Source organism: Sparus aurata, unplaced genomic scaffold (genome assembly GCF_900880675.1).
Source record: "Sparus aurata unplaced genomic scaffold, fSpaAur1.1, whole genome shotgun sequence".
Classification (NCBI taxonomy): domain Eukaryota; kingdom Metazoa; phylum Chordata; class Actinopteri; order Spariformes; family Sparidae; genus Sparus; species Sparus aurata.
The window spans coordinates 1-13,777 of record NW_022045203.1 but is presented as its reverse complement, the minus strand read 5'-3'; the positions used below and the strand labels follow the sequence as shown (position 1 = coordinate 13,777).

The window sequence follows — 13,777 nt, the reverse complement described above, 5'->3', positions numbered from 1 at the left end:
GTTTTTTTATCGCCAATCTCTCACTCTCTTGGGGTCGGCTGCTTCTCTCGACTTTTCCTCTCTGCATATTTTACGGCAGAAAGTTTGAATTTCAAGCCTTACTTTTTTTTTTTTGCTCCAGCTCTGACAGTTACTATGTTGCCATGGAGATGGATACTCTATTGCCACGGACTTGGCGGAGTAATATTTTGAGTAATGAGTCAGGCGTGCTGTCATGCTGATTTGAGCACGGTCTAAATGTCTTGTTGACCAATCAGATTGCTTGGTCGGAACTACTTGTTGTATAATTCCGGTTCAACCCCGGAGCTGGTACATTCCCTTTCCGGTTGATGTTATAAGTTTGTAAATTTGTTTTGGGTGTTTCACCACTTGTAAATTTGTCTAGGCCTTTGTAAAAGTGTTTTCTGAAATGTAAATTTGTTTTCTGAAATGTAAATGTGTTTTCTGAAATGTAAATTTGTTTTCTGAAATGTAAATTTGTTTCCTGAAATGTAAATTTGTTTCGGTAATGTAATTTTGTTTTATGATATGTAAAAATGTTTTCCAAAATGTAAATTTGTCTCAAGCTTCGTAAAAGTGTTTCACATTTTGTAATTTTGGTTTGCACCTCCCGGCCACCGTAATATACCGCTCTTGTGGCATCAAAGAAACCTCTGGTGTCTTCAGAGTCAGCAAGCTACTGGATCTCCAGAGCCTTCTTTGTCCACCACTGGACACACACACATACACACATATATTGCTTATTTACAGACATTCTTTTTGTGTCATCAGAGAAACCAAAGGTGGCCTTCTACGCAGCTCTGACTGATGCAAGAACTCTTGGACCATACAACACAGACATCACACTGAAATACAGCAAGGTCTTCACCAACATTGGCAATGCTTACAATCCATCTACAGGTAACATACTGCAGCTCACATGTGGACATTTTACATACATCAGTTGTTCCTGTTTTTCATTTTCTGCTCTCACTCTGTAGGTTTCTTCACAGCACCAGTCAAAGGTGTCTACAATCTCCAGATCACTGTGATGGGTTACGATGCTGGTACTATAGGTGTATATGTGTTCAAGAACAACCAAAGGATCATGGCTAATTGGGAGAGTAACACTGATGTAATTCCTGAGTATTTCACTAAGTCTCTGGTGTTGGAGCTGAAAGCAGGAGATGAAATTCACCTGGTTCTCCCATCAGGCCAATCTATCTATGATGACCTTAATAATTACAGCACCTTCAGTGGCTCCCTTCTCTTCACACTGTGAGGATGTTGTTCAGGCTGCTGTCAGTGATTTGTCAACATTCAAATAAATCAAATTTGCATTGAAGTGTTTCTGTCTGTTCTCACTGACTGTAGGCTTTAAAGCCTGAGAGAGGTTTCATTGATTCACTACATGAGTCTCATTTGAGGCGTTGTTCATTCAAAATGATGTAGATGATCCTTCATTTTCATATGTGAATGCTATAAATGTAAAAATAAAAATGGATCTGAAATATAGAAAAAACATAATCAAATCTGAGTCACTCAAAGTTGAATGTATGAATATTCAGCAGTCTGACGGATCTTTGGCTGTGTCCAAATGCAGGGGCAGCATCCTTCGGAGTGTGTATTTGAAGTGCAATTACGTCACTGAGCCACGCGAAGCCTGTCCAAATTCAAAGTGTGCTCCAAATGCTCCCCACAAATGCCTCCTTCTTTTGCCTGTTCCTGGAGGACACACCGCTACTATCCTTCGCAGCTACAAATTGCCCAAGATTCATTGCGCGCCTAAAGAGAATAAATAAATAAATAAATAATGGCGACCTCAAGTGGCGCAGATCTCGCATTTAAATGTAAGTGTTGGGTTTATACTCCGTCTTTAGTCACATGAGCGTCAAACGTCAGATATGTTAAACTTCAAGGGACCTTAAAACCTCAAAATATTTATATTTATATATATATAGTTAAAATATGTTGGTAATGCTCAACGTAATGCCTTTTACTTTCAACCATTAGACGTTCAGAGGTTGACTCATATCTTATATCGTGTTGTGACTGTGGAGATGTTATAGACTCGTTTTACTTCATGTACATAAATGGACCAAGATGAACAGATTTATATCAGGCTGTGATCCGTGTAAAGTCTAGTTAAACGTTGGAATAAAGAGCTATGTTTATGATTATTATCTTTATGATTATATAATTTTGCTGTATTAGAAATCTTTTGTGTGTTTCACATTTCATCGTGTTTTAGGGAACAAACAGAGAAGCTTCATCACTGTCCGAAGTCAGAACAACATTTGTTCACAGGGCAAAACATTCCGCCGGCTGGACGGGAGTATGGCTATAATATATAATAATAAATAATGAATAGCCGATTTGTCAGTCCTGATGTCACTTTTAGCTTTGCATCCCTGTGTTAATGTGATCTTGTGTTTACCTTTTCTCTTGCATCGAAGAGGAGGGAGGATGAAGGAGGACATGAGGCTGCAGAGAGGATGGAGAAGCTCTTCTCTGCTCCAGAGGACAATCCTTACATTATTTCTGTTATTTAGTTAAATGTATGAGTTATTTTTAAATTATTTGTTCATAATTGTTCATTTTATATAATTCATGAAATAAAATATTGTTCTATTGTTACACATTGTCTATTCCATTCAGTATTTAAAGCTTAAGTACAATTTATAACAGCAAACGGCATCAAGTGCTACTTTTCAGGGACAACAAGGGATTGAATGTTTTCTTTCATTATTAAGGTCTTAACATTTACGGATATTTACAAAATTACAGCATAAATAACTATTTACAGATTATTATTAACTATTAATAAAAACAATTATTATTAAAAACAATATAAAAACAGTTACAGATGATGGACAGTAACAGGCTGAGCAGGAGTCCCTGCAGTGCTGCTGGGCTGGATGGTGTCAGTGGGACATCATCTGGGTCGGTACTCAGGGTGTTTGGGGGTCCAGTCTCCTCTGTCCACCACATCCTCCATCAACTGGGTCTGCAGTTCTGACTCCATCCCAGCTGCCATGTCACTAAGAATGTTTCAAGAAAGAGGCAAGAATTATTATTTCATACTCTAATTATAATAATAATAATAATAATAATAAATTACAACAAACAAAACTATCTACCAAACATTTTAAATACAATGCCTCTAAAATCCAAATTAAATCCGTATGTGGCGATCAGCAGTTTACATGTCAGCATTAACGTAATGTATCGGTATGTTAATGAGCCCAAACTGTTAGCTAGCTAATAATGATTATATTGATAACATCACTGTGGGTTCAATAACAGGTTTACCTCTCCACGGTCCTCTCAGCAGGAGATAAACCAGAGCCGCTTCTACTCTTCTTCCACAAGCAGGAGGATTAAAAAGGAAGTCAGGAATTCCTGAAGCTCAAACAGATCTGACAGTCAAACTTTTCAAACTACTCTTCTTGTCACTTTCGCAGACCTTACCTCACCAGAACTAGTGAGGTGCGGGTCGGGGCGGGAACATCTGTTGACGCAACCAGGAAATGATGCGAAGGGTAGACCGTCCAATTTCACAACAGGCTGACGCTGCCTGCAGGTCTCTCTGAAGGACCCTGTCTTTGCTGGCAGCGAAGGATGGGTCCTTGAAGGATGCTGCCCCTGAAGTTGGACACAACCTTTGTGTCGTCCAAACTGAGTTGAAGTATTCAGGGAACCACCAGAGGGCTCCAGAGAACAGATATTAACTTTCTCTGGGCTTTAAATAATGTACGAGACAAAAACAAAATCAGTATTGGGATGTAAAAGACAATCACAGTGTTCAAACAGAGGACAGTATCTATATTAATGTATAAGCCTAATACATCAGAGATAATGAGATACAAGTGAGACAGAGTGAAGAAAAAGTTGAACTCACTCACTGAGTTTAATCAGATAACCCTCAGTCACACTAGAAGGCCTCAGCATCAGGATCAGTGTGTGTCTGTGAGTGTTTGTCTATGTGTGTGTATTAATAAACACAATGTTGACACAGTTGTGACTACATGAGAGGGTGTCACAGTTAAAGTGTTCCTCCAGCCTGTAGCAGCTTGTATTTTCTCACCAGCACAGAGAACATATTGAATAATCTGAGGCCTTGAATCAAACTGTCAAACAAGAAATACTTGTTGTTTTTCCCATTCGTTCAGCCAGCTGAAGTTTGGAGACGATATAAGACAGACCCACTCTACCACTGTACCTTTGTGGAGACGATGAGGGTTGTTGTTGGTTTGCTGTTGTTGCTGCTCGGTCTGTGTGGATCAGGGGCTCAGGGGGAGGCTGGAGGCCTCGGTGAGGTGGCTGAGATCAACCAGAACACAGATCCAAAACATGCAGCTGAGGAATCGACCGAGCAGACCACACAGCAAACCACCTGTGACATCTGGACGGAGCTGAGGGCACTGAGAGACATGGTGGTGGAGCTCAATGTTCACGTGGAGCTGCTGCAGAGAGAGAATTCAGGTACAGACTGATTACTTTTCCTGTTCAGTGATGATCATGTTACACTGAAGTGTGTCAGTGTAATGATGTAATGATTGGAAGCTCCACAATAAAACTTTTGTCCAGTAAACTAATTAGTTCATCAATAAAATTTTACCATTTACAAACAAAACTCGTATTTTTCTTTTTTTCAGTCCAAGCCACAGAACTGACATCTTTGGGAACTAGACTGACGGCAACCGAGAGCAAAACAAGTGACCTAGAAAAAGAGAATGCAGGTCTGTGACTGACAAACATGAAGGTTTTATAACTTTCATGGTTTGTTATTGTCTATGATATTATTTTAATCTGTGTTAACAGTGTACTGTGCACATGTTTGAACATTATTTTAGTTTCAGCTTAAAAAGTAACAAGTTGGTCAAATGTGTTGAGAATATTTAGGAATTTCTTCACAAACCAAACTCTCTTTGACTTGACAACATTTTTACCAGATGATGGAACTAGATGAAAAGTTAAGAGATCAACAGATGATTACAGTTCATCCTGAGGGGAACATGAGTGTGTGTAACAAAGACAAACAAAAACTACTGAGATAATTTCTAAAAAACATAAATTACAGCCTCCTGGTGACGCGAGAAGAGACGTCAGGGCGTCACGGTGGGATCCATCCTTTGTAGAACATGTAGTGTGTTCATGAATTCATGACAATCCAAAGTGGTGGACTGTGTGAACATTTTTAAGTATTCATTCTGAAGATAAGATGAGGGTCTCTACTGTAAATGTGTTGTGCATGTTAACAGTTTGATATTTTGATGTCTGCTCTGTTCTGTGATTCACTGTCATTACATTAACTCCAGACCTGCAGACCAGACTGAGCAGCAGTGAGAGTGAACTTCTCATCAGCAGGTTCAGGATTGACCAGCTGGAAAGAGAAAATTCAGGTGAGGGTTTTATCTACTAGCACAAGCGTGCACACACACACACACACACACACACACCAAACACATAACAAACTTTTCTGTGTCATCAGAGAAACCAAAGGTGGCCTTCTACACAGCTCTGACTGATGCAGGAAATCTTGGACCATACAACACAGACATCACACTGAAATACAGCAAGGTCTTCACCAACATTGGCAATGCTTACAATCCATCTACAGGTAACATACTGCAGCTCACATGTGGACATTTTACATACATCAGTTGTTCCTGTTTTTCATTTTCTGCTCTCACTCTGTAGGTTTCTTCACAGCACCAGTCAAAGGTGTCTACAATCTCCAGTTCACTGTGTTTGGTTACAATGCTGGTAGTACAGGTGTATATGTGTACAAGAACAACCAAAGGATTATGGGTGATTGGGACAATAATTACAATATGTTTCAAAAGTATTTCACTAAGTCTCTGGTGTTGGAGCTGAAAGCAGGAGATGAAATTCACCTGGTTCTCCCATCAGGCCATTCTATCTATGATGACATTTATAACCACAGCACCTACAGTGGCTCCCTTCTCTTCACACTGTGAGGATGTTGTTCAGGCTGCTGTGTGACTGATTTGTCCCAAACCCTGTTGTTATTGGCTGAACTGTGAATCTTTATAAAATGCTGATATATCTCAGCACTGCTGCCTCCAGGACAACTTTCTGTACATTCACTGCATGAATCAAATAATGTGATTCTCAATCTGACTTCACTTTTGTGTCGTCACATGAAAACAACATTCAAATAAATCAAAGTTGCATTCAAGTGTTTGGATTCTGTTTGTTATCATTGACTGTTGGCTGTGAAGCCTGAGATGAGTTTTATAGATTCACTACATGAGTCTCATTCTGACCTTTTGCATCTCAGGCCTCCTTATTAAAATAAATTAGATGACCCTCCATTTTTACTTCAACACAACATGAAGTTACTACAAAGTCTGTGTGATTTACTGCAGCTGACTCTCTCTGTATATCAGAGTAATACCGCCCTCTGGTGGTGAAAGATTTGTACTGCATCAAAGAGTTTGAACAGACCTGAGAGGGTGTGTGGCCTGAACACTTCCAATCAACTGTTGGTACATATCAACATACATTGTGAAAATACTGTATTTGTTTGAAGATCTGTATCAAAATAAACACAGTGGAAGTTAGTTCTAGTGACTGAGTGATGCAAGTGCACAATGTGTTCAACACTTATGAGAGTTTATGTCAAAACAACCACAAATACAAGAATTCTAAATAATAATGTATCTAAAATAGACAAAACATAATCAAACTACTAACACTAAAGTATAAAAGCAATCGATAAACAAAACCTTCGCAACCTGAGTCACTCATAGTTGAATGTATGAATATCTGACCCCTGACCTTAGACCCCTGACCACAGTTCAGCAGTCTGAAGGATCTTTGTATCGTCCAAACTGAGTTGAAGTATTCAGGGAACCACCAGAGGGCTCCAGAGAACAGATATTATCTTTCTCTGGGCTTTAAATAATGTACGAGACGAAAACAAAATCATTATTGGGATGTAAAAGACAATCACAATGTTCAAACAGAGGACAGTATCTATATTAATGTATAAGCCTAATACATCAGAGATAATGAGATACAAGTGAGACAGAGTGAAGAAAAAGTTGAACTCACTCACTGAGTTTAATCAGATAACCCTCAGTCACACTAGAAGGCCTCAGCATCAGGATCAGTGTGTGTCTGTGAGTGTTTGTCCATGTGTGTGTATTAATGAACACAGTGTTGACACAGTTTTGACTACATGAGAGGGTGTCACAGTTAAAGTGTTCCTCCAGCCTGTAGCAGCTTGTATTTTCTCACCAGCACAGAGAACATATTGAATAATCTGAGGCCTTGAATCAAACTGTCAAACAAGAAACACTTGTTGTTTTTCCCATTCGTTCAGCCAGCTGAAGTTTGGAGACGATATAAGACAGACCCACTCTACCACTGTACCTTTGTGGAGACGATGAGGGTTGTTGTTGGTTTGCTGTTGTTGCTGCTCGGTCTGTGTGGATCAGGGGCTCAGGGGGAGGCTGGAGGCCTCGGTGAGGTGGCTGAGATCAACCAGAACACAGATCCAAAACATGCAGCTGAGGAATCGACCGAGCAGACCACAAAGCAAACCTACCCTGACATCTGGACGGAGCTGAGGGCACTGAGAGACATGGTGGTGGAGCTCAATGTTCACATGGAGCTGCTGCAGAGAGAGAATTCAGGTACAGACTGATTACTTTTCCTGTTCAGTGATGATCATGTTCACTGAAGAGTGTCAGTGTATTGATGTACTTATTGTGAGCTCAAGAAAAAACTTTAAACATCAGTAAGATTGGATAATTCAATGTCATTGAATGACAAATACAACAGTTATATGTTTTGATTTTTTTGTATCTTAAAAGCTTTTTAAAATGTTGACTGACGACCATCGAGAGTAAAACAAGTGACCTAGAAAAAGAGAATGCAGGTCTGTGACTGACAAACATGATATGATACAGTTATTTTAATTCTCACTATGAAGAATGTCACATGTCAATATAATATATATCATACTATTCAATCATTATTGATGCATTTATATGTGCGTCACTCTTCTGTTGCAGCTGATAAAGGTGGAGTTATTTTTAATCACTTTATAGACTGCTTGATCAGTTGAGCATTTCCAACCACATATCTATAAAGTTTTAACAATATGAGTCAATTTTAATTAACAAAATGTGACTGTTAAACTGTATGAATAATGATTTCTAGCTGTAATTTTAAATTCAGTATGATGAGTTGAGCAGATAAGATGAGAGTCAAGTCACTTTACATGATTGTTGTTCATGCAGTTATATTTTGATGTCTGCTCTGTTTTGTGATTCACTGTCATTACATTAACTCCAGACCTGCAGACCAGACTGAGCAGCAGTGAGTCCAGGATTGACCAGCTGGAGAGAGAAAATGCAGGTGATGAAGTGAAACGATGAATTTATTGTGAGCTCCAGAATAAAGCTGTAACAATCCATTTCATCACTGATATATATATTGTGTATTTCAAGCTTGTTCAGAAATGTATTCAACAATTCACAAAAATAAATCAAACTCATGTTTTTCAGTCCAAGCCACAGAACTGACATCTTTGAGAACTAGACTGACGGCAACCGAGAGCAAAACAAGTGACCTAGAAAAAGAGAATGCAGGTCTGTGACTGACAAACATGAAGGTTTTATAACTTTCATGGTTTGTTATTGTCTATGATATTATTTCAATCTGTGTTAACAGTGTACTGGAACAGCCTGCCGGAGAACCTCAGGTCTGCAGAGACTGTTGATATTTTTAAGGGAAGGTTAAAGACACACCTTTTTAATCAGGCTTTTAACTAATATTTTAAATTCTTATTCCATTCTTATGTGGTTCTATCGTATTTTATGTTGTTGTTCCTATCTTGTTTTTTTTTTTTTTTTTAAACAATTTTCATCTTAAATATTTTTTTTTTTTTTTTTTTTTTTTAATTATTTATCTTCGATACTATTTTATTTTATTTATTATTATCTTATGCATTTTATCCTTTTAACTGTTCACTTCTAAATTATCTTTTGTCAGGGTTTTTATCCTATCTTATGTTTTAGTTTTTAAGGGTTAACTCCAGAGTTTCCTCAGGGGGGTCCTCCACACTGGGAGCTGTGTCTGGGCTGCTGCTGGGGTGCTGTCCCTGGGTCCCTTTGGCCCAGCCAGTCGTTGTCTGTCAGGGTCGGGGGGCCTGGGCACAGCCTGTGACTCCTCCCAGTGTGGACGGCCCCAAAGGTGGCGTTTCCTCAATCCTCAGTGCCTTGCCATGTCTCCTTATTTCCTGTAGTAAGTGTGTGTGTGTGTGTGTGTGTGTGTGTGTATGTGTGTGTACGTATGTGTGCATGTATATAGTACGGAGGGTGGGAGGGAGGGGCTTTCTTTATTATTGTTTAATGTTTCCTGTGTAAAGCACTTTGTGCTACATACTCATGTATGAAAAGTGCTTTATAAATAAAGTTGATTGATTGATTGATTGATTGATACTGTGCACATCTTTGAACATTATTTAAGTTTCAGTTCAAAAAGTTACAAGTTGTTCAAAAGTGTTGAGAATATTTAGGAATTTCTTCACAAACCAAATTCTCTTTGACTTGACAACATTTTTACCAGATGATGGAACTAGATGAAAAGTTAAGAGATCAACAGTTGATTACAGTTCATCCTGATGGGAACATGAGTGTGTGTAACAAAGTTCAGGGTAATCAATCCAACAGCTATTGAGATAACAAAAAAACAACAACATAAATTTCCGCCTCCTGGTGGCGCGAGAAGAGACATCAGGGCGTCACGGTGGGATCCATCCTTTGGAGAACATGAAGTGTGTTCATAAACTCGTGACAATCCAAAGTGGTGGACTGTGTGAACATTTTTAAGTATTCATTCTGGAGATAAGATGAGGGTCTGTACTGTAAACGTGTTGTGCATGTTAACAGTTTGATAATTTGATGTCTGCTCGGTTCTGTGATTCACTGTCATTACATTAACTCCAGACCTGCAGACCAGACTGAGCAGCAGTGAGAGTGAACTTCTCATCAGCAGGTTCAGGATTGACCAGCTGGAGAGAGAAAATGCAGGTGATGAAGTGAAACAATTAATTTATTATGAGCTCCAGAATAAAGCTGTAACAATCCACGTGGTATGGATGAGATAATTATGCTACATTTAATCAATGATCAAACATAGTTTGTGTATTTTAAACTTGGTTAGAAATGTATTGTATTGTATTGTATTGTAAATGTATTCACAAAAAATAAATCAAACTCATGTTTTTCAGTCCAAGCCACAGAACTGACATCTTTGGGAACTAGACTGACGGCAACCGAGAGCAAAACAAGTGACCTAGAAAAAGAGAATGCAGGTCTGTGACTGACAAACATGAAGGTTTTATAACTTTCATAGTTTGTTATTGTCTATGATATTATTGCAAACTTTGTTAAGAATTACATGTGTTTCATTGAATGCAATTTTAGTTCCAGTCTCTTTGATAAAAAAGCTAAAAACATTTTGAAAGTATTTAGTTAATTAGTCATTCGCCAAAGTGTCGACCTGATGATGGCGCTGTAGGAAACATCAACAGATGATCAGACTGATTACAGTTTATATGGATGTTGATCATGTTTTCCTTGAAGAGTTTGACTGAAGTGTGTCAGTGCACTAAAAACTTATTGTGAGCTCCAACAATAAAGCTTCAAAAATCCACATGGATAAAATCATCATTAAATGAAAAATATAACAGAGCTCATTGTTTTGTGTTTTTGTATCATAAGAAATTAATTTACACGTTCACAAACAAAAATCTTCTTCTGTTTTTCAGTCCAAGCCACAGAACTGGTATCTTTGGAAAGCAGACTGACGTCCTCCGAGAGCAAAACAAGTGACCTAGAAAAAGAGAATGCAGGTATCACACTGACAACCTTCAAATTAAGAACAGTTTATGTTGCCTAAAGAACATCTTAACTACACAGGTGTTGGATGAGAAATGATTTGTGTGAATAATTTGTGTAACAATCACATTTGTTGTTTTGGACAGCATGAAAAATTACTTATTTTGTCAGTATATGTTCTGATCATGAAGGAAACAATAGTTTTAGCACTCAGACAGACAGAGAAGATATGAGTCAAGATACTGTAAATAATGTGTTGTGCATGTTAACAGTTTGATATTTTGATGTCTGCTCTGTTCTGTGATTCACTGTCATTACATTAACTCCAGACCTGCAGACCAGACTGAGCAGCAGTGAGTCCAGGATTGACCAGCTGGAGACAGAAAATGCAGGTGAGGGTTGTATCTACTCACACACACACACACACACACACACACACACATACACACACACTTTGCCTACTTAGTCTGATTAAGTTGAATTTTTACATTAAATGTTCTTCTTTGTGTCATCAGAGAAACCAAAGGTGGCCTTCTACACAGCTCTGACTGATGCAGAAACTCTTGGACCAAACAACACAGACATCACACTGAAATACAGCAAGGTCTTCACCAACATTGGCAATGCTTACAATCCATCTACAGGTAACATACTGCAGCTCACATGTGGACATTTTACATACATCAGTTGTTCCTGTTTTTCATTTTCTGCTCTCACTCTGTAGGTTTCTTCACAGCACCAGTCAAAGGTGTCTACAATCTCCAGTTCACTGTGTTTGGTTACCATGCTGGTAATATAGGTGTAGATGTGTACAAGAACAACCAAAGGATTATGGCTAATTGGGAGAGGAACGACAACAATTATGTTCCTGAGTATTTCACTAAGTCTCTGGTGTTGGAGCTGACAGCAGGAGATGAAATTCATCTAGTTCTCCCATCAGGCTGTTCTATCTATGACAGCAGTGATAATTACAGCACCTTCAGTGGCTCCCTTCTCTTCACACTGTGAGGATGTTGTTCAGGCTGCTGTGTGACTGATTTGTCACAAACCCTGTTGTTATTGGCTGAACTGTGAATCTTTATGAAATGCTGATATATCTCAGCACTGCTGCCTCCAGGACAACTTTCTGTACATTCACTGCATGAATCAAATAATGTGATTCCCAATCTGACTTCACTTTTGTGTCGTCACATGAAAACAACATTAAAATAAATCAAAGTTGCATTCAAGTGTTTGGATTCTGTTTGTTATCATTGACTGTTGGCTGTGAAGCCTGAGATGAGTTTTATAGATTCACTACATGAGTCTCATTCTGACCTTTTGCATCTCAGGCCTCCTTATTAAAATAAATTAGATGGCCCTCCATTTTTACTTCAACACAACATGAAGTTACTACAAAGTCTGTGTGATTTACTGCAGCTGACTCTCTCTGTATATCAGAGTAATACCGCCCTCTGGTGGTGAAAGATTTGTACTGCATCAAAGAGTTTGAACAGACCTGAGAGGGTGTGTGGCCTGAACACTTCCAATCAACTGTTGGTACATATCAACATAATAGATGCAAGTGCACAATGTCACAACATCTAAACACTCGTTTGAGAGGGTCTCCACATAGAGGACGCATTTCAGGCAATCACGGCCATTTTTCTGTATGGCTGTAAAGCCATACTTAATGTACGCTGCCTCATATTTTCAGATTGTAGTTGGCCATAAATTCTTAGGTTTTTTGCCGCAGAGTCCTCCACAGCAGAGCTGTTGGTCTGCTCCTTCTGTCTATTTGTTGTCAAAAACCTGTCCATTATGTGCTGACTAGCTACACGCTAGCTTGAGGAGCAGAGCAGCTTTATAACAACCACCAGGTCTGCACGAATATGATGTAGTCATGCCGAACTTCAAGCTGAACCTGATTATGGCAGTTTACATGTTGTATGGTTCAGGACATATGGTTATTAAATATATATATATATATACCATTTTTTTTTCTTGTTTTCCCTCCAATTTTCTGAGGCCCTCCTAGCGCCCACTGGTGGTCTCCACTTTGAAATTCACTGCTCTATACTGTCCATGTGCCTTGAACTTTATTTTGTACTTTGCATGAAATGAGTTACTGGCCCAACAGTTACTCATAGATTGAAGTGACATAAATACACCTGATTTCTTTTCATCAAGACCAATGAATTATTCCCTGAGAAATTAAGTAAACAATCTGAAAGCGCCCTATTTCAGAATGTGGGGTCCATCCCTTCAGCTGGAAGAGTTAGTGGGCAAGGCAAGGCAAGGCAAGTTTATTTGTATAGCACAATTCAGACACAAGGCAACTCAAAGTGCTTTACAGGCACACACAAATTACATTAAAAGACAAACATTTCATTTAAAAGACATTAAAAATTGCATTATGAAAAAAAAAAAAAAAAAAAAAAAAAAACTCAGAGTAATAATGCAGTTCAAAGACTTCAGTTAAAAGCAGTGGCAAAAAGAAATGTTTTAAGTCTTGATTTAAAAGAGGTGAGTGTTGGAGCAGACCTGCAATTTTCAGGGAGTTTGTTCCAAATATGTGGCGCATAGTAACTGAAAGCTGCTTCTCCATGTTTACTTCTGACTCTGGGGACTGAAAGCAGACCGGTACCTGACGATCTCAGAGGTCTGGATGGTTCATAACGCGGCAGCAGATCAGAAATGTATTTTGGCCCGAAACCATTCAATGCTTTATAAACCAACAACAGGACTTTGAAATCATTCTTTGATAGACAGGAAGCCAGTGTAAAGATCTAAGAACTGGGAGTGATGTGATCTACTTTTTTGGTTCTTGTTAGGACTCGAGCAGCAGCGTTCTGAATCAGCTGCAGCTGTCTGATGGAGTTTTTAGGGAGTCCTGTAAGGACACCATTACAGTAGTCAAGTCTGCTGAAGATAAATGC

The 13,777-nt window shown here is 38.8% G+C and overlaps 1 protein-coding gene and 1 long non-coding RNA gene across 2 annotated transcripts; both read left to right on the top strand.

Moving 5' to 3' along the window:
* The first annotated feature begins 841 nt into the window (after window positions 1–841).
* Window positions 842–1,324, top strand: LOC115578192 (uncharacterized). Its single transcript, XR_003983394.1, has 2 exons — window positions 842–900; window positions 981–1,324. It is a non-coding gene; the product is annotated as an uncharacterized LOC115578192 (long non-coding RNA).
* A 2,833-nt stretch (window positions 1,325–4,157) lies between these two features.
* Window positions 4,158–12,085, top strand: LOC115578191 (complement C1q-like protein 2). Its single transcript, XM_030411065.1, has 5 exons — window positions 4,158–4,464; window positions 10,790–10,873; window positions 11,189–11,251; window positions 11,375–11,503; window positions 11,584–12,085. The coding sequence occupies exons 1-5, from the start codon at window positions 4,215–4,217 to the stop codon at window positions 11,865–11,867; spliced, it is 810 nt and encodes a 269-aa protein (XP_030266925.1). The 5' UTR covers window positions 4,158–4,214; the 3' UTR covers window positions 11,868–12,085.
* The last annotated feature ends 1,692 nt before the right edge of the window (window positions 12,086–13,777 follow it).

Coding starts and splice junctions, on each gene's coding strand:
- LOC115578191 (XM_030411065.1), top strand. CDS start 4,215: ATGAGGGTTGTTGTTGGTTTGCTGTTGTTGCTGCTCGGTCTGTGTGGA. Junction 10,874..11,188: donor CCTAGAAAAAGAGAATGCAG/GTATCACACTGA, acceptor CATTAACTCCAG/ACCTGCAGACCAGACTGAGC. Junction 11,504..11,583: donor TGCTTACAATCCATCTACAG/GTAACATACTGC, acceptor CTCACTCTGTAG/GTTTCTTCACAGCACCAGTC.